The 19,702-nt window shown below is 42.3% G+C and overlaps 1 protein-coding gene across 2 annotated transcripts in view; it reads left to right on the top strand.

The window, feature by feature from the left end:
- The window catches only part of LOC121569718 (corticotropin-releasing factor receptor 1-like), a 152,816-nt gene that overhangs the window by 25,023 nt on the left and 108,091 nt on the right, over nucleotides 1–19,702 (top strand). For both annotated transcript variants that reach the window (XR_006001378.1, XM_041880867.2), the window contains exon 2: nucleotides 15,050–15,137. Coding sequence is in view for 1 of the 2 variants with exons in the window: in XM_041880867.2 (XP_041736801.1) it covers nucleotides 15,050–15,137 (88 nt within the window). In the remaining variant the exon portion in view is untranslated. The remainder of the gene's footprint in view (nucleotides 1–15,049; nucleotides 15,138–19,702) is intronic.

Below are 19,702 nucleotides of genomic sequence, written 5' to 3'. Positions count from 1 at the left end.
TTGTCAAGTTAAATCCTGGCACTAGGATAGACAGAAAGGAGCAATGGAATGATTGTGGGTAGTGTGAAGTTCAGGACCTACTACTTCCAGACTGGGTCATCCAATCAGAGAGAGACAGTAGCTGCTTGAAGTTATAGATAATGCTCTTTACTTTTTCTGCCTGACCAATTGGTGAAAATAACAGAATGTCTGGTATTTGGATGATGCTTGTGGTATTTGTAGTTTTTGTCATTATATCACATAGCATGATGGAGGATTAGTTGTCTGTGATGTATTAAGACACTTTAATACACATAATATCCAAATAGTGGTTTAGTGTGCTAATACAATGTTAATACATTAATATCTCTCTTTAACATCCACTCCGCTTTCTGTTGGCCTCTGTAGCATTTTGGGATTCACAGGCACACACAGAGCTGACTCTCGCCTCTGGGGGGAGGGGTTTGTTGAAACCAACAAACCTCTTATATTCCTCAAGAAAAACTGTTCTTTCTCCGAATAATTTCAGCCTTCCTCGAACCTGAGAGTTAAGGGAATCATGTCAGTGGGTGATGCTGTCTCATGTTTGGTGGCTCAGGGGTTAGGGGTTGTTAGTCAGGGTTAGTGGAAGAACAACAATCCCTGGATCTCAGTCTGTCCAAAGCAGGGATCATCTCCACTCTATTTGTATCATCCAACTCTATTTGTTCTGAGAACCAACCTGCCAAACAGCCAGCCAGGCACTGTATCATAACACTGATGGTTGTCCTTGTTGACCGTAGTCAGCTGCAGTGAACCCATTCTTACTACATGCTCCAGCCCATGGCTCCATATCTGTGTCTGTGTGCCAGTCAAGCCTCTTGTTACGCAGCCTCTCCAAGATGGAGTTGGGCCAATAGTGGTGGATGGGGATGAGAATTGAGAGCGTGAGGACAGCATTGCCATTTGTAAGGGCCCAGCGTAAATATTACATGTTGTTGGTGCCTATTGTTAGACCTGGATTATCAATTTTACAGCCGGCTGCAGCTGCTGCTCCCGCTGGTGTACTCAGACAAACCCCTGTGTGTGGCTCAGTCAGTGACCACAGACACACGCGGAAACAGACACACACATACACGGACACGCACGCACACAGTAACTCTCTCCAATACACACACACACGCATGCATTATCTAATTGAAGAGGATTTTATGAGGTGCCATTCAACTCGCATGGAAAGGCTCCTGGCAAGGCATGTAGAACCGTGTCTGAAACGATGGATTGGGTAATAGTAGTCTTAGTATAAACATTAGTTGCATCATGGTTGTGCAATGCCAATGCCATTCTATGTAGTGCAATGTCAATACCATGTGCCTTGTTAGTATATAAGGCGGACCAATGTGAATCGCACAACCAGGTACAGTGGGGAAAAAAATTATTTAGTCAGCCACCAATTGTGCATGTTCTCCCACTTAAAAAGATGAGAGAGGCCTGTAATTTTCATCATAGGTACACGTCAACTATGACAGACAAATTGAGAATTTTTTTTCCAGAAATTCACATTGTAGGATTTTTAATGAATTTATTTGCAAATTATGGTGGAAAATAAGTATTTGGTCACCTACAAACAAGCAAGATTTCTGGCTCTCACAGACCTGTAACTTCTTCTTTAAGAGGCTCCTCTGTCCTCCACTCGTTACCTGTATTAATGGCACCTGTTTGAACTTGTTATCAGTATAAAAGACACCTGTCCACAACCTCAAACAGTCACACTCCAAACTCCACTATGGCCAAGACCAAAGAGCTGTCAAAGGACACCAGAAACAAAATTGTAGACCTGCACCAGGCTGGGAAGACTGAATCTGCAATAGGTAAGCAGCTTGGTTTGAAGAAATCAACTGTGGGAGCAATTATTAGGAAATGGAAGACATACAAGACCACTGATAATCTCCCTCGATCTGGGGCTCCACGCAAGATCTCACCCCGTGGGGTCAAAATGATCACAAGAACGGTGAGCAAAAATCCCAGAACCACACGGGGGGACCTAGTGAATGACCTGCAGAGAGCTGGGACCAAAGTAACAAAGCCTACCATCAGTAACACACTACGCCGCCAGGGACTCAAATCCTGCAGTGCCAGACGTGTCCCCCTGCTTAAGCCAGTACATGTCCAGGCCCGTCTGAAGTTTGCTAGAGTGCATTTGGATGATCCAGAAGAGGATTGGGAGAATGTCATATGGTCAGATGAAACCAAAATATAACTTTTTGGTAAAAACTCAACTCGTCGTGTTTGGAGGACAAAGAATGCTGAGTTGCATCCAAAGAACACCATACCTACTGTGAAGCATGGGGGTGGAAACATCATGCTTTGGGGCTGTTTTTCTGCAAAGGGACCAGGACGACTGATCCGTGTAAAGGAAAGAATGAATGGGGCCATGTATCGTGAGATTTTGAGTGAAAACCTCCTTCCATCAGCAAGGGCATTGAAGATGAAACGTGGCTGGGTCTTTCAGCATGACAATGATCCCAAACACACTGCCCGGGCAACGAAGGAGTGGCTTCGTAAGAAGCATTTCAAGGTCCTGGAGTGGCCTAGCCAGTCTCCAGATCTCAACCCCATAGAAAATCTTTGGAGGGAGTTGAAAGTCTGTGTTGCCCAGCGACAGCCCCAAAACATCACTGCTCTAGAGGAGATCTGCATGGAGGAATGGGCCAAAATACCAGCAACAGTGTGTGAAACCCTTGTGAAGACTTACAGAAAACGTTTGACCTGTGTCATTGCCAACAAAGGGTATATAACAAAGTATTGAGAAACTTTTGTTATTGACCAAATACTTATTTTCCACCATAATTTGCAAATAAATTCATAAAAAATCCTACAATGTGATTTTCTGGATTTATTTTTCTCATTTTGTCTGTCATAGTTGACGTGTACCTATGATGAAAATTACAGGCCTCTCTCATCTTTTTAAGTGGGAGAACTTGCACAATTGGTGGCTGACTAAATACTTTTTCCCCCACTGTAGTTGGGATAACCCTGTATTGTGTGAGACCTTGAATATTTTGTCGGGTTTTGATAAAGCCACAGAGTGATATCATGTTTGCACAGACAGTCAGAGACTGTAAGGGGATCAGTGGTGGATACAGGAGTGAAGATTGCCTCTCCGGGTGTTTTTTCATGACCTGATGGGCTGATTAAAAGGCTGTGACCTGGGCATGAACATGGCTTCACTCACCACACAGGTGCATTGCTGATTGGATATGAGTGCAATGACCTGAGCTGTAAAGGAAGCCGGAGCTCAAATCCTCCTTTATATTAAAATTAAGATACAATACTAGCTTTGGTCAGATTCTACCCCTTTCAGCCCAAAGTGTACAATTGTACACACATCCCACTCATGGAAAACAACGTTGTGGCAGTCACTCTTCCTTGATTGAAGGTCTGCTGTCAGCCAGTGTATCAGATGTAAAGCCAGTTGGGCCAGTGTTATCTGGTGAACTCCATTAGACAGATAGTCAGGTAGCACTCCTGGCAGAGGTGGGACAAAGTCATTGTTATGCAAGTCACAAGTAAGTCTCAAGTCTTTGCCCTCGAGTCCCGAGTCAAGTCGAGTCAAAGATGAGGCAAGTCCCAAGTCGAGTCAAAAGTCAAAGCCATCAAGTCTCAAGTCGAGTCCAAAGTCCTACATTTTAGTTTCGAGTCATTTCAAGTCCTCTTAGCAAGCCTTTGCAAGTCATTACAAGTCCTCGTAGCAAGTCTTCTCGAGTCATAAGGCGCAAGTCCAAGTCAAGTCACGAGTCATTGATGTTAAAGTCCAAGTCGAGTTGCAAGTCTTTGTACATTTTGTCGAGTCGAGTCTGAAGTCATCAAATTCATGACTCGAGTCTGACTCGAGTCCAAGTCACATGACTCGAGTCCACACCTCTGACTCCTGGCACCAATACAATCCACTTTCATTCGCAGTCAATAGGAACTCGATAGAAGATCAAGAGCCATTTCCCTGTTGACCCCTTTTATCTTAGCAATTGCATTTTGACACATACATTTCCATTATTGAAGACTATTGATAATGAATGTTTTCTGAAGCCTTTATATACAGGGTTTATAAAGGCTTCATTAAGACAAAAGTTGTAGTTTGTTTAAAGTGGAACCAAGAAGAATAGTTAATCACATGCACTGACTATGGACAGTCAGAATTAGATTTAGTTTCAACCCTTTTGGCAATTGCAGAATGGGAGCAGGGATATGGTGGCCTGCTGTAATACCCTGTATTGTTCATTTAGGCTAGGCTAAGCTGTCAAGGGAATTTGGTAATAAAATCACTACTCTGCTCTGCTGCCAGTACAATCGTGCATACAAAATGTTTTATATTGTTCTAGTTCTATTTGTATTGCTTTGTGTAAGTTGGTTTTACCCTTCTCTGTAGATATTCTGATGACGAAACCACAGTATTCAGTATTTGCACACAGTCTTTTTACACTTGAACAGACCCTCACTCGTTTCACCCGCTGTCTGCGATAAGAAAACTGCAGAACAGTCAAAGAGGGCAGGACAGGACAGGGCACACCCTGTGGTTGTGGCTAATAGAACGCCCAAATAAAACTCCCCTAAATGATGATGTGCAACAGTACCATTACTTAGTCAGGGTCAGTTGAAACCCAACTTTGCCTGAAAATTGAATAAGGAACATAATTGGTACACTCAGTAAAACAGTCCATCATGAGGGAGACAAATATAAATAATGGTATCTCACACAGACGTTCCAAAGCCTGTGAGAACGCTATCCCTGCTAGCACATTTGGTTCCTTGGAAGTTGTGGGAACGTATGTTTTTGTTTTCACATTGGTTATGGGAACGAAGCAATACAGTATGTTTCCTGACCAGTAAAGCTGAACGTTTTTTACATGTTCTGAGAACAGAAGTGAACATTTTGCCTGTTCTGGGAACATTTCTTTTTAGGTTGCAGGCAGGTTCTGAGAACGTTTTACTCTGGTTCCTTGAAAGTTTTTATTAACGCTCTGAGAATGGAAATTATAGGTTATTTGGAGGTTTTTGAATAACTTCCGTAAAACTTTCAATGAATGTTTCAATAAGGCTTTTAATAACACTGCTAGTTTATTTTGGGTTCACTTTTATGAACTCCAAGCACAGATAGGACACATGGAAATTCATCTCATTATTCCATTTGTTTTGTCTTGTTTATTACACACACCTGGTTCATATCCCCTCATCAGTACCTGTATAAGTGTTCCCTCTGCCCCCTTGTCTTTGTGTGTGATTGCTTATTGTGGAGGATAGTGAAGCTCGGTGGAGCTCCTTGTATTTTGTATCGCCGGGATATTTCCCCATGTGCCTTGTTGTTTCCCAGTGCGCCTGATTTACGCACTGGAGTGTTTGACGCATTGCTGCGTACCGCTGTGTTTTCGGAATGAACCCTTTTATTCTGTGATTTACCCTCCTGCGCCTGACTCCTTCAAAATCACTCACCAGAGTGTGTGTGTGGGGCGGGGGGTTCGTGTGTGTGGTTGTGCGTGCGTTCGTGCCAGGGGTTGGAACCCTAATTATTTTCGTTCCTTTCCACTGTTCCGACCAGCAAAATAAAGTTCTGAACCGGTTCTAACCAAAAGAAGTATCAGGTTTGTATCGTTCCTTTCTGTTTCTTTTTTAACCTGTGAAATCAACAGTTTTTTTTACATTTAGATCATTAAATTACTTCACCAATCAGTACAGATAGAGCAACCAAGCTAGTTGTTTACGTGCGTGATGGACAGATAAGTGTAGCCTATTTTGTGGGCTGGTAGAAAGCGAGAGAGGGTTGAGAAGGAGGCTTGACATACATTCTCTGAATTAGAACCACAGAATTATACCTAGGAGGAGCGGCTTCTATAGAATAACTTCAAATGTCCTAACAAGCTTGAGCTAGCTAGCTAAGAAGCTTGTGTGTGCAAGTTAATAAATCCAATGCGAAACGTGATAACTAGGCCTATAGTATCCTTAACTAGCTTTGAAAAAGTTAATCCATTCTTCTCTAGCTAATTTAAAATCTCTTTCCCTATCTTCTGAATCACGCTTGTAACGTCAGTACAGTGGCCTATGCTTTGAAGGGGGGAGGGGCAGGTAGCCTAAACATGCACAAACACTGGCAAAGATTTTCAGCTTGCAGGCAGACACTGGAATACATTTCTGAGTGACAGAGTGAGGGCTTTGCATAGGTGCTTTTTTGTGGGACTAGAAAAAAATGCCTGGAACGTAAAAAAATGCCTGGAACATTCCCATGCTTTTAAAATAATGGTTCTGTTCCGGATCACTTTTGTTCCCAGTTCCGTTTCTGTTCCTTGGATCACTTTGTGTTCCGGTTTTCAGTTCTGTTCCCTGAACCGATTCTAATCCCTGGTTTGTGCTTGCATGCGTGATATGTGCCTTGATATCTACTTGCTAGAGGTGCAGTTTGTGAGTGACAGAAGTTTCTTTGCTCCGTGTGGATTGGGATTTGTTTGTTGCTTGCTGAAGCTCAGACATTCTTTCTAATTATGGTTTGAGAGTGATTCACAGATCTGTTTCTGACTCAGCAAAAATCCCCTCTGGGATGGGTTCTTTTCTCAGGCTTTTGATATTATGAGTGGAGACTTCCCATTCAACTCCATCCAAATTGAGATGAGCAGATTTTTTTAAATCAAAAGCCAGCTGATAAGTATTGCACCTTTAAACTACCAACTGCACTTATACATTTTTAAACACACGCACACGCGCAAGAACACTCACTCCTGCCCACGTTGCTTAGGAGAGGGATAGAGTGGTATAGAAGACTACATGGGCATAATGAGTTCATGACGCCTGGATATATCTCCATGCCAAACTGCCCATGACCCCTGGAAAGAATTCGGACCCTTTGACTTTTTCCACATTTTGATAGGTTAGAGCCTTATTCTAAAATTGATTAAATTGTTTTTTTCCCTCATCAATCTACACACAATGCCCCATAATGACAAAGCAAAAACAGGTTTTTAGAAATTTTCGCAAATTTAAAAAATATCATTTACATAAGTACTCAGACCCTTTACTCAGTACTTTGTTGAAGCACCTTTGGCTGCGATTACAGCTTCGAGTCTTCTTGGGTATGACGCTACAAGCTTGACACACCTGTATTTGGTTTCGCCCATTCTTCTCTGCAGATCCTCTCAAGCTCTGTCAGGTTGGATGGGGAGCGTTGCTGCACAGCTATTTTCTGGTCTCTCTAGAGATGTTCGATCGGGTTCTAGTCCAGGCTCTGGCTGGGCCACTCAAGGACATTCAGAGACTTGTCCCGAAGCCACTCCTGCGTTGTCTTGGCTGTGTGCTTAGGGTTGTTGTCCTGTTGGAAGGTGAACCTTCACCCCAGTCTGAGGTCCTGAGCGCTCTGGAGCAGGTTTTATCAAGGATATCTCTGTACTTTGCTCTGTTCATCTTTGCCTCGATCCTGACTAGTCTCCCTGCCGCTGAAAAACATCCCCACAGCATGATGCTGCCACCACCATGCTTCACCGTAGGGATGGTGCCAGGTTTCCTCCAGATGTGACGCTTGGCATTCAGGCCAAGTTCAATCTTGGTTTCATCAGACCAGAGAATCTTGTTTCTCATGGTCTAAGAGTCTTTAGATGCCTTTTGGGATCTATAGGTACTACTAGGGATCTATAGGTACTACAACGACTTGGGAAATAGGGACAACAAAGACCACAAAGTCCCCACCATTTTGTCACCCTTACTTTTCTTTTTTTTTTACCAACCATGCACTTATTCAAATGGGTTATGAAGTGGGCATTACTTACCACAGAAGTGTTATGCTTGGTAAGATATTCCTCATGTGTGAAAGATACCTGCTGTGCATCATCTTCACACCACATGGCGGTGTCTGAATTAGTTGAGTGAATTAAATTAATTGATGTTGTACTGTATTGGCCAGCTGCAGTGATGATATGTGGTCATTATGTGGCATTAGAGTGCATTACTGTAGAACCACGGCTAAGATGTTGCCAGACATGCTAATTATGTGAAAGTCAGTCATAAGAAGCACTTTTCATGAACGTGTGCTTGTGATTGCACTATCAAGGCTGACACAATTTTAGTGAAGATCGATTGGTCAAATATTCTACCAGCTTATTACTATGGAAGACCGCATACAGTGGAACTACATTTCTTTGAAAATTACCATGGAAAAGCAACCGGTTTTATCAGACAGTTCCACTACTATCCACCGCAGAATAGTAATTTAACACTTGGGAAAGATTCCACGTCTTGCTCATCCTGTGTTTAAGCTGAAGGTTATGCCAGCACCATTTTGTTGTGATAATGAATCACAGTTAAGAGACAGAGCATATAAGAAGAGCTCCCTGGGAGGATAAAGAATGTTTCAAGTGCAGTTCCTTGTGACACACTCTGAACTCTGAATGATTCTTCCTTGAACAAGAACACCAGCAAAGCAAACAAGCAAGCAAATGAGGTTGCATAAAACCCCACTAATGTTCTTAAGCAGTTGAGGCTATTTTGTGTGTTTATAATTTTTTCTTCTTGCTTCTTCCTTTCTTTACGGATTATTGCATTCCAATTTCAACACATTACGAAATGTAGGTCACAAATCAATTTAGAGTGTCTCGTGTCGGAAACCTCAGAGGAGGAATGGGGGGAAGAGGAGGGGAGCGGGGTCTTAGATTAACTTCCCCCTCTTCTCCTCTTCTCTGTGTGGGTACTGAAATACCATTTTCCTCTATGAAGGGCCTCAGGCAGGACCTGCTATGCTTTGCTAGGAGCCTGTGGTGCTAGTGGCTCTTCACACACGACCGACAATAGGAAATGTATTTTCCCAAAAATGTTTATTCCCACAACAATTTGGCTCGCAAGTTTATTCCCCCCCCCCCCCAAGTTAAAAATAAACAAATACAATGTAGTTGTTGGACATAAAACACTAAAAACGCTAGCAAATCAGCTCCAAGTGATTTTAATTTTGGAAATCTGTTCCAAAGTATTCCCACACATAATAGAGATACAGGTAACTTCCAAAATAAAGGAATCACCAACATAAAGTGTCTTAATAGTACGTTGGGCCACCACAAGCCAGAACAGCTTCAATGCACCTTGGCAAGTGTCTGGAACTCTAGTGAAGGGATGCGTCACCGTTCTTCCATGGGAAATTCCATCATTTGGTGTTTTGTTGATGGTGGTGGAAAACGCTGTCTCAGGCGCCGCTCCAGAATCTCCCATAAGTGTTCATTTGGGTTGAGATCTGGTGACTGAGAAGGCCAAGGCATATGGTTTATATAGTTTTCATGCTCATCAAACCATTCAGTTTTTTATTTGTATTTTATTTCACCTTTATTTAACCAGGTAAGTCAGTTGAGAACAAGTTCTCATTTACAACTGCGACCTGGCCAAGATAAAGCAAAGCAGTACGATACAAACAACAACACAGGGTTACATATGGGGTAAAACAAAACATAAAGTCAAAAATACAACAGAAAAAATATATACAGTGTATGCAAATGTAGCAAGTGATGGAGGTAAGGCAATAAATAGGCCATAGTGCAAAATAATTACAATTAGTATTAACACTGGAATGATAGATGTGCAAGAGATGATGTGCAAATAGAGATACTGGGGTGCAAATGAGCAAAATAAATAACAATATGGGGATGAGGTAGTTGGGTGGGCTAATTTCAGATGGGCTGTGTCAGGTGCAGTGATTGGTAAGGTGCTCTGACAACTGATGCTTAAAGTTAGTGAGGGAGATAAGAGTTTCCAGCTTCAGAGATTTTTGCAGTTCGTTCCAGTCATTGGCAGCAGAGAACTGGAAGGAATGGCGGCCAAAGGAGGTGTTGGCTTTGGGGATGACCAGTGAGATATACCTGCTGGAGCGCATACTAAGGGTGGGTGTTGCTATGGTGACCAATGAGCTAAGATAAGGCGGGGATTTGCCTAGCAGTGATTTATAGATGGCCTGGAGCCAGAGGGTTTGGCGATTAATATGTAGTGAGGACCAGCCAACAAGAGCGTACAGGTCACAGTGGTGGGTAGTATATGGGGCTTTGGTGACAAAACGGATGGCACTGTGATAGACTACATCCAATTTGCTGAGTAGAGTGTTGGAGGCTATTTTGTAAATGACATCACCGAAGTCAAGGATCGGTAGGATAGTCAGTTTTACGAGGGCATGTTTGGCAGCATGAGTGAAGGAGGCTTTGTTGCGAAATAGGAAGCCGATTCTAGATTTAACTTTGGATTGGAGATGCTTAATGTGAATCTGGAAGGAGAGTTTAGTCTAACCAGACAACTAGGTATTTGTAGTTGTCCACATACTCTAGGTCAGACCCGTTGAGAGTGGTGATTCTAGTCGGGTGGGCGGGTGCCAGCAGCGTTCAATTGAAGAGCATGCATTTAGTTTTACTTGTGTTTAAGAGCAGTTGGAGGCTACGGAAGGAATGTTGTATGGCATTGAAGATCGTTTGGAGGTTTGTTAACACATTATTTTATTTTTATTTTTTATTTTTGTCATTTAGCAGACGCTCTTATCCAGAGCGACTTACAGGAGCAATTAGGGTTAAGTGCCTTGCTCAAGGGCACATCGACAGATTTTTCACCTAGTCAGCTCGGGGATTAGAACCAGAGACCTTTCGGTTACTGGCACAACGAAGGGCCAGATGTATACAAAATGGTGTCGTCTGCGTAGAGGTAGATCTGAGAATCACCAGCAGCAAGAGCGACATCATTGATATACACAGAGAAAAGAGTCGGCCCAAGAATTGAACCCTGTGGCACCCCCATAGAGACTGCCATAGGTCCAGACAACAGGCCCTCCGATTTGACACATTGAACTCTATCTGAGAAGTAGTTGGTGAACCAGGTGAGGCAGTCATTTGAGAAACCAAGGCTTTAGTCTGCCAATAAGAATGCGGTGGTTGACAGAGTCGAAAGCCATTGCCAGGTCGATGAAGACGGCTGCACAGTACTGTCTATTATCGATCGCGGTTATAATATCGTTTAGGACCTTGAGCGTGGCTGAGGTGCACCCATGACCAGCTCGGAAACCGGATTGCATAGCGGAGAAGGTACGGTGTGATTCGAAATGGTCGGTGATTTGTTTGTTAACTTGGCTTTCAAAAACTTTTGAAAGGCAGGGCAGGATGGATATAGGTCTGTAACAGTTTGGATCTAGAGTGTCACCCCCTTAGCAGAGGGGGATGACCGCGGCAGCTTTCCAATCTCTGGGGATCTCAGACGTTACGAAAGAGAGGTTGAACAGGCTAGTAATAGGGGTTGCGACAATTTCGGCTGCTAATTTTAGAAAGAAAGGGTCCAGATTGTCTAGCCCAGATGATTTGTAGGGGTCCAAATTTTGCAGCTCTTTCAGAACATCAGCTGTCTGAATTTGTGTGAAGGAGAAGCAGGGGGGGCATGGGCAAGTTGCAGCGGAGGGTGCAGAGCTGGTGACCGGGGTAGTGGTAGCCAGGTGGAAAGCATGGCCAGCAGTAGCAAAATGCTTGTTGAAATTCTCGATTATTGTAGATTTATCGGTGGTTATAGTGTTTCTTAGCCTCAGTGCAGTGGGCAGCTGGGAGGAGGTGCTCCTATTCTCCATGGACTTTACAGTGTCCCAAAACCTTTTGGAGTTAGTGCTACAGGATGCAAATTTATGTTTGAAAAAGCTAGCCTTTGCTTTCCTAACTGCTTGTGTATATTGGTTCCTAAGTTCCCTGAAAAGTTGCATATCGCGGGGGCTATTTGATGCTAATGCAGTACGCCACAGGATGTTTTTGTGCTGGTCAATGGCAGTCAAGTCTGAGGAGAACCAGTGGCTATATCTGTTGTTAGTTCTGAATTGTTTGAATGGGGCATGCTTATTTAAGATTGAGAGGAAAGCACTTTTAAAGAACAACCAGGCATCCTCTACTGATGGAATGAGATCGATATCCATCCAGGATACCTGGCCAGGTCAATTAGGAAGGCCTGCTTGCTAAAGTGTTTTAGGGAGCGTTTGACAGTGATGAGGGGTGGTCGTTTGACCGCGGACCTGTTACGGACGCAGGCAATAAGGCAGTGATCGCTGAGATCCTGGTTGAAGACAGCGGAGGTGTATTTAGAGGGTAAGTTAGTCAGGATGATATCTATAAGGGTGCCCATGTTTACGGATTTAGGGTTGTACCTGGTAGGTTCCTTGATAATTTGTGTGAGATTGAGGGCATCTAGTTTGGATTGTAGGATGGCCGGGGTGTTAAGCATATCCCAGTTTAGGTCACCAAGCAATATGAACTCTGAGGATAGATGGGGGGCAATCAATTCACATATGGTATCCAGGGCACAGCTGGGGGCTGAGGGGGGTCTGTAGCAAGTGGCAACAGTGAGAGACTTATTTCTGGAAAGGTGGATTTTTAGAAGTAGGAGCTCGAACTAAATAGCCTTGGTTTCTCAAATGACTGCCTCGCCTGGTTCACCAACTACTTCTCAGATAGAGTTCAGTGTGTCAAATCGGAGGGCCTGTTGTCTGGACCTATGGCAGTCTCTATGGGGGTGCCACAGGGTTCAATTCTTGGGCCGACACTTTTCTCCGTGTATATCAATGATGTCGCTCTTGCTGCTGGTGACTCTCAGATCCACCTCTACGCAGACGACACCATTTTGTATACATCTGGCCCTTCATTGGACACTGTGTTAACAAACCTCCAAACGAGCTTCAATGCCATACAACAATCCTTCAGTAGCCTTCAACTGCTCTTAAACACTAGTAAAACTAAATGCATGCTTTTCAATCGAACGCTGCTAGCACCCGCCCACCCGACTAGAATCACCACTCTCGACGGGTCTGACCTAGAGTATGTGGACAACTACAAATATCTAGGTGTCTGGTTAGACTGTAAACTCAACTTCCAGACTCACATTAAGAATCTCCAATCCAAAGTTAAATATAGAATCGGCTTCCTATTTCGCAACAAAGCCTCCTTCACTCATGCTGCCAAACATGCCCTCGTAAAACTGACTATCCTACCGATCCTTGACTTCGGCGATGTCATTTACAAAATAGCCTCCAACACTCTACTCAGCAAATTGGATGTAGTCTATCACAGTGCCATCCGTTTTGTCTCCAAAGCCCCATACACTACCCACCACTGTGACCTGTACGCTCTTGTTGGCTGGTCCTCACTACATGTTCGTCGTCAAACCCACTGGCTCCAGGCCATCTATAAATCACTGCTAGGCAAATCCCCGCCCTATCTTAGCTCATTGGTCACCATAGCAGCACCCACCCGTAGTCTGCGCTCCAGCAGGTATATCTCACTGGTCATTCCCAAAGCCAACACCTCCTTTGGCCGCCATTCCTTCCAGTTCTCTGCTGCCAATGACTGGAACGAATTGCAAAAATCTCTGAAGCTGGAGACTCTTATCTCCCCCAATAACTTTAAGCATCAGTTGTCAGAGCACCTTACCGATCACTGCACCTGTACACAGCCCATCTGAAATTAGCCCACCCAACTACCTCATCCCTATATTGTTATTTAATTTGCTCTTTTGCACCCCAGTATCTCTATTTGCACATAATCTCTTGCACATCTAGCATTCCAGTGTTAATACTATTGTAATTATTCTGCACTATAGCCCATTTATTGCCTTACCTCCATAACTTGCTACATTTGCACACACTGTATATATATTTTCTGTTGTATTTTCTGACTTTATGTTTTTTTCTTTACCCCATATGTAACTCTGTGTTGTTTTTATTGCACTACTTTGCTTTATCTTGGCCAGGTCGCAGTTGTAAATGAGAACCTGTTCTCAACTGGCTTACCTGGTTAAATAAAGGTGAAATAAAAAAAATAAAAAATAAAAAACTGTTTGGGCATAGACCTGGATAGTATGATAGAGCTCTGCAGGCTATCTCTATAGTAGATTGCAACTCCACCCCCTTTGGCAGTTCTATCTAGACGGAAAATGTTGTAGTTGGGGATGGACATTTCTGAATATTGTAAAAAATACAAAAAACTGGCTATTTACACGGACACACACAGAGAACACGACCGCACTGCTACGCCATCTTGGGAACTTAGTGACCACACGTGCCCTGTGGATGGGGCCATTGTCATCCTATTGTTTTCCCATAGCCATGGTAGCCAAAATAATGGCCTGCCCAGCATTTGTATACATGACCCTAAGCATAATGGGATGTTAACTGCTTAATTAACTCAAGAACCATGCTTTCAATATGCTTTGTAACCCTCGTTTACTCGGGTTTCCATTATTTTGGCAGTTACCTGTATATGTGATTGTTTACAAATGTAAGCAAGGTTGAAAATTATTATGTTTTAGTCAAATATTATATCTGTTTGGGCTTCTTGCGGACAATCTGCAGTCTACATATTATTTGTAATTATGTTCCGGCCCCCAGACCATTCGCTCAAGAACAAATCGGCCTGCGGCTGAATCTAGCTGATGATTCCTGGCCTATAGGGATATTTATGTATCTACTACATATGTTTCCCTAGGTATGTAAATAGCCAGGGTATTCAGAAGGGAAAGGGTGCAATAGCCTACATTACAAGTTAATACAATATGCGTGCATAATTGACAATGTTTGTACTTCAGGTTCAATGGAACAAGTCCTGAAAGTTATAAGTCTGCAGGTTGTTCATTATATTGTACATCAGGGAACCCTATAGGGAAATCATTTATATAAATAACATGAACAATTCATGCCACAAATGTAAAATGTGTGCATAAAACCAACATATAAAATGAATGCAGTATTTTATGATGCTGAGACTGGGAGTATGTCTGATAGTCAATGAATTTGATACATTAACATACTTTTTGTATTTTTTTAACAGCATAGAGTGCACTATTGGGAACTTGGGGATATTTTCAGACTTTTTGTGTGGGAGATAGGCTGACTGACGCTAGACACTAGATTCAGTGTCTTCCTATGTTTCCCTCGTCTCAAGTCGACAGTGAAATTCACATCAGTACTAAACTTATGTCATCTGTCTTTTAGATAACAATGGGTTTTACCCCAGTTCCAGACACAGACTGACTAGACTTGTTTTTTCTCTTTATTTATTTCTCTTTTCCTGTTCAGGTGTTGACCATCTGTGCTGTGGTGATCTCCGGGACAACGGCTGACCTGACCTGTGATACACTGCTCCTGCTGTCCACCAATCTCACTGGTGAGGCATTCCTCCAATCGGCTAAGGACAGTTTTCTATGTGGGCGGGGAATATGGTGGAGGAACATATTTGATGGTCTATCATGTTAAATAGGGAGTTGAATCATTCTGAGTTTTTTAAATCACTGAATAGGCACTGATGGAATACTGTACATAGGCAACAACAGTCATTATTGGTAATTCCACAGCATCAGTGGCAAACAGCAATGCAATTGGGCAAGAATGTGTTCCCAATAGAAGTCCATGTGCATTTTGTAGTCCCAATCACCTATGATGACACAAAGCTTTCAAAATTATTATTATTTTAAAGGGGGGCTGAACGCACTGATTCCACGTGTTTTTCTGCTGCCATTAAGAAAAATAAGATTTAGGTCTTGGAGGTGTGGTTCAATGTGGGTGTGTTATGTTCACTATATCGTACCCTGGCAGTTATTGTTGTCTGTCCCTATTGAGTCACGGTAGCAAATTTTTTCCCTCAAAATATTAAGATAAATCAAGAAATCTGTAATTAACTTCAACGTTTTTGCCAAGGAGGTCTTAGTTGTGCAATTTGACGTCTTGCTAAGGTGTTTGGTGCAGTATTTCTCAAATACATTTTTTTGCATGAAAACTAGAAGTGCACTGCAGTATCGAGTCAGCAGCTACTACGCTCGAGACTGATTTCTGAGAACATGTCTACAACTTCAGGAAGCTGTCAAACTATCATAAATAAAGCACAAGCTACACACTGTTTATCAGTGCCCAAAATCATTAGCTAGTTCCATCTCTGTGGTTGTCAATAAAGCTAGCTAGTAGATAGCAGGCAATTTGAACAGGGAGGCCAAGTTAGCTAAATCAGCTTTTCAAGTAAAAGCTTATCAAGTCACTGGCGAGTGGCAAAGTGCTTCGGTGCCGTTTGGTTTTTACAACTTTGTCACTATCTATTAGCAGAGTGTGTGTCTGTCTGGCAGTGATTCATAGAGAATCATGTTAAAAGACAGGTTGCGGTGTGACACAGGATGCTCGCAAATGGGTTTTGAATTTTTGAATATTGAATAGTGGCAGTTGGGATGCATGTGCGCATTGTCTCGATTTTGAAATTTTGCCCAAAACAGTGGCAGACTCGAGTGATCACTATCAAACACATCAGCAAGTTGCCACTCAATAAGTTTAGGGTCAAGTGTTCTTTCAACATAAGCTTGGCGACGTGTTGTCTTATGTAAACAAGTCTGATGCCTCCCGAGTGGCGCAGTGGTCTAAGGCACTGCATCGCAGTGCTAGCTGTGCCACTAGAGATCCTGGTTTGAATCCAGGCTCTGTCGTAGCTGGCCGTGACTGGGAGACCCATGGGGCGGCGCACAATTGGCCCAGCGTCGTCCAGGGTAGGGGAGGGTATGGCCAGCAGGGATGTAGCTCAGTTGGTAGAGCATGGCGTTTGCAACGCCAGGGTTGTGGGTTCGATTCCCACGGGGGGCCAGTATGAAAAAATAAAAACAATAAAAAAATGTATGCACTCACTAACTGTAAGTCGCTCTGGATAAGAGCGTCTGCTAAATGACTAAAATGTAAATGTAAATGATGCACTCCGTAATGTGGGCAGGTCTGTCTCACTGTCTGTAGGTTCTGTCATATTATTGTATAGAGCGCAATCAGCGTAGCTGTTTCGCCGAGCATGACAATTCTCCCTAGGCGTTACCATCCCGTGTAAATGGGCAAGTGGGCATGATCGAAATCAAAACCCAACCTTCAAATATCTACTAGATCTAGGAACATAACACCTTCCATAAATCTCGCTAAATCTCTGTTTTGGAAGATACTGACTTTATGACCATAATTATGCTATTTACACTTTGTAGTACATTTTTACACTAGAATCAATGTTTCTGACTAATATCGATGCGATCTTTTAAGCGTTTTTTTGCAGGAATGTTCTACTCATTGAGAAGCATGCATGATGGTGAATGAACAAGCATTGTTTATTTTGCTTTTTTGTTAAACTACATAAACCTAGAGAGTGCTGTGGTACCATCACACATTCTTAACTTTTTCCATGTGACAAACATGATAGTAAATTTAAGTGTAGTCTGTGATAGGCCATTTTCAACCAGATAAATATATAGAGAGAGCTATACAGTATACAGAAGCTTTGGTCAGAGAGCACTTGAGATAGACACTCCGAGATGAAAGTCCCCCCCCATAAACTCAGATAGAAGTAGTTGTTGTGAGATGTATTCTTACATTTCAGTCACTTAGCAGACGCTCTTATCCAGAGCAACTTACATGAGCAATTAGGGTTAAGTGCCTTGCTTAAGGGCACATCGACAGATTTTTCACCTATTCGGCTCAGGGATTAGAACCAGCGACCTTTCGGTTACTGGCACAACGCTCTTACCCACTAAGCTACCTGCTTACCTTTGTCAGTAGTGCCATTCTTATTGTGCCCAGATGGTTCAATTGGCCCATCACAAATCGCAGTTCACCCTTCAGTTATAAAAAGACATTGGATGTGACCATAGAGCTCTGGTCAAAGGTTGTGCATTACATTATATAAGGAATAGGGTCAAAAGTAGTGCACTATAAAAGGAATAGGGTGCCATTTCGGACACAGGCATTGTCTGAAGTTGGCTTGACTACATTACAAAGGTGTGGGCAGGAGATTTCCATAGGCTGTGGGATCTTTTTGCATAAGCACTTTATCAAGACTGTCTAATCATATGTGATGGTGATGGGACTTAGAGTTGCACCGTGTTACCCTCAGTATTGATCTAGGAGTAGTCTGTGATGATTGCGGTCTCTTTTCCATAAGGATTAGCCTTCCCACCCCTCACTTTCACTTCAAAGTCCACTCAAAAGGATTATGTGGAGCAGTTGCTCTGTGCTGTATGTGTGAACGCAGTGTGTTTGAGGACATGATTTGGTGGAGCTCAGATCTGATAAGATCTATGATGAGGGATTATCTCGAAGTTATCAGAGACTGCATGGGGAAGAGATGTCAGGATATTGAGCACACTTCATAGGCCCATCTTTATAGCGTGCTATGAGGGTTTGACTGACAAGATTCGAGACTCATTTGACCTGTAATGCAACAATAGTTTGACCTGTAGCACAAACCTTCAGACAGGTGTATAGTTGGCTACACATAGGGCCATGAAAGGTGAAAAGCATCCAGGAAATCATGTCAAGCACACTAGTCATATCAATGATGAAATCATCCATATCTCCCACTCACCATGATAGTGTTTAAAATGGGATTCAATGTGAATCTTTATCTCTATCACTTCTTTGATTCCCTTTTACCCATTCAGTTAAAAGATGGTTACTGAGAAAGGATGCCAAATATATTTTCTCTACACATACATTTTTATATGAAATTGTCAGCCAGCACAGAGGATAGGTTATTTTGTGTCTCTTTCAGAGGAAAAGGTCCGAAATATTGCTGGATTTAGAGTTTCCACAGAAAAAACTTGAACGTTTTCTTTCTTCAACTGTCATTCTCATGTCATGAGGTCACCACCTTCTCCTAGAGCACTCTTGGGAAATCAACAATGAAAAAGTTCTGAGATGACACACAACGAACGGGAAGATAGTCTGCCCTGCCCACCTCTGTCAGCCATCTTGTTTTGAGCTATTTCTTCCTTCTCTTTTCAACTTCCACATGAAAGGAGAAAATGAAACTCGGGGATGGGCATAAATTACAAATTACAATGACAAAATACAACTCTAAAATACCCTAAAGACCAATGTATCAAAATAAAATATAACATACTTTTGAAAGGTGTTGTATTTAATTAAAATACATATAGGTGGTTTAAAATACAAAAATACCTTTGCAAGTAGCCGGCCGAACAGCAGCAACATTCTCAGTAACGGTTACAGAAACTTCTTACTTACTATGACTGTGACATGTTGTTGTTTATCCACCTTAGTTGAATGCACTGTCACTCTGGATAAGAGTGTCTGCTAAATGACCAAAATGTAACGGTAGACAGTATGTGAAAATTAACAACTGCAAAGCACACTGGGTATTGTCATTGGCCTTGTTTTGGGGCAGAGCTCATTAGGGTAATACTCAGCATGCTATGCAATTGTCATTTTTTACATACACATTTACATTTAGTTCATTTAGTAGATGCTCTTATCACACCATAGTGCCATCAGACTTTTGATACCAATGTGGGGTGAAAGGGGACAACAAAAGTATGAACTGCTATAAAGAAATAATACAAATTACAGCTTTCAAAAGTATCTTGATACAAAATACATTGGAGTGTAGTTCAGCCCAGTGTAATATAAAATACAAAATACTCAGAAGTAATTAAAATATGTATTTCAAATACATGTAACAAAAGTACTGCCCGTCTCTGACGAGACTAAAGCTTTGCAGATAAACTATGCAAATACAGTGAGGTTCTGAAATTATTGACACCCTTGAAAAGATTAACAAAAATGTCTGTATGAAATAAATAATTCAAATATTGAGTTACATTGTTTGTTCCAAAAAATGGGGTAATTATATTATACTAATACAATTGCTCAGAGAAAGATATTTTGTTTAACAAGTCATATTTTTCTTTTCTCAAAAACGTA

The sequence above is a fragment of the Coregonus clupeaformis genome, chromosome 7 (genome assembly GCF_020615455.1).
Source record: "Coregonus clupeaformis isolate EN_2021a chromosome 7, ASM2061545v1, whole genome shotgun sequence".
In the NCBI taxonomy this organism is placed as follows: Eukaryota; Metazoa; Chordata; class Actinopteri; order Salmoniformes; family Salmonidae; genus Coregonus; species Coregonus clupeaformis.
The sequence above is the reverse complement of the archived record's forward strand: the minus strand, read 5'-3'. Positions and strand labels throughout refer to the sequence as shown.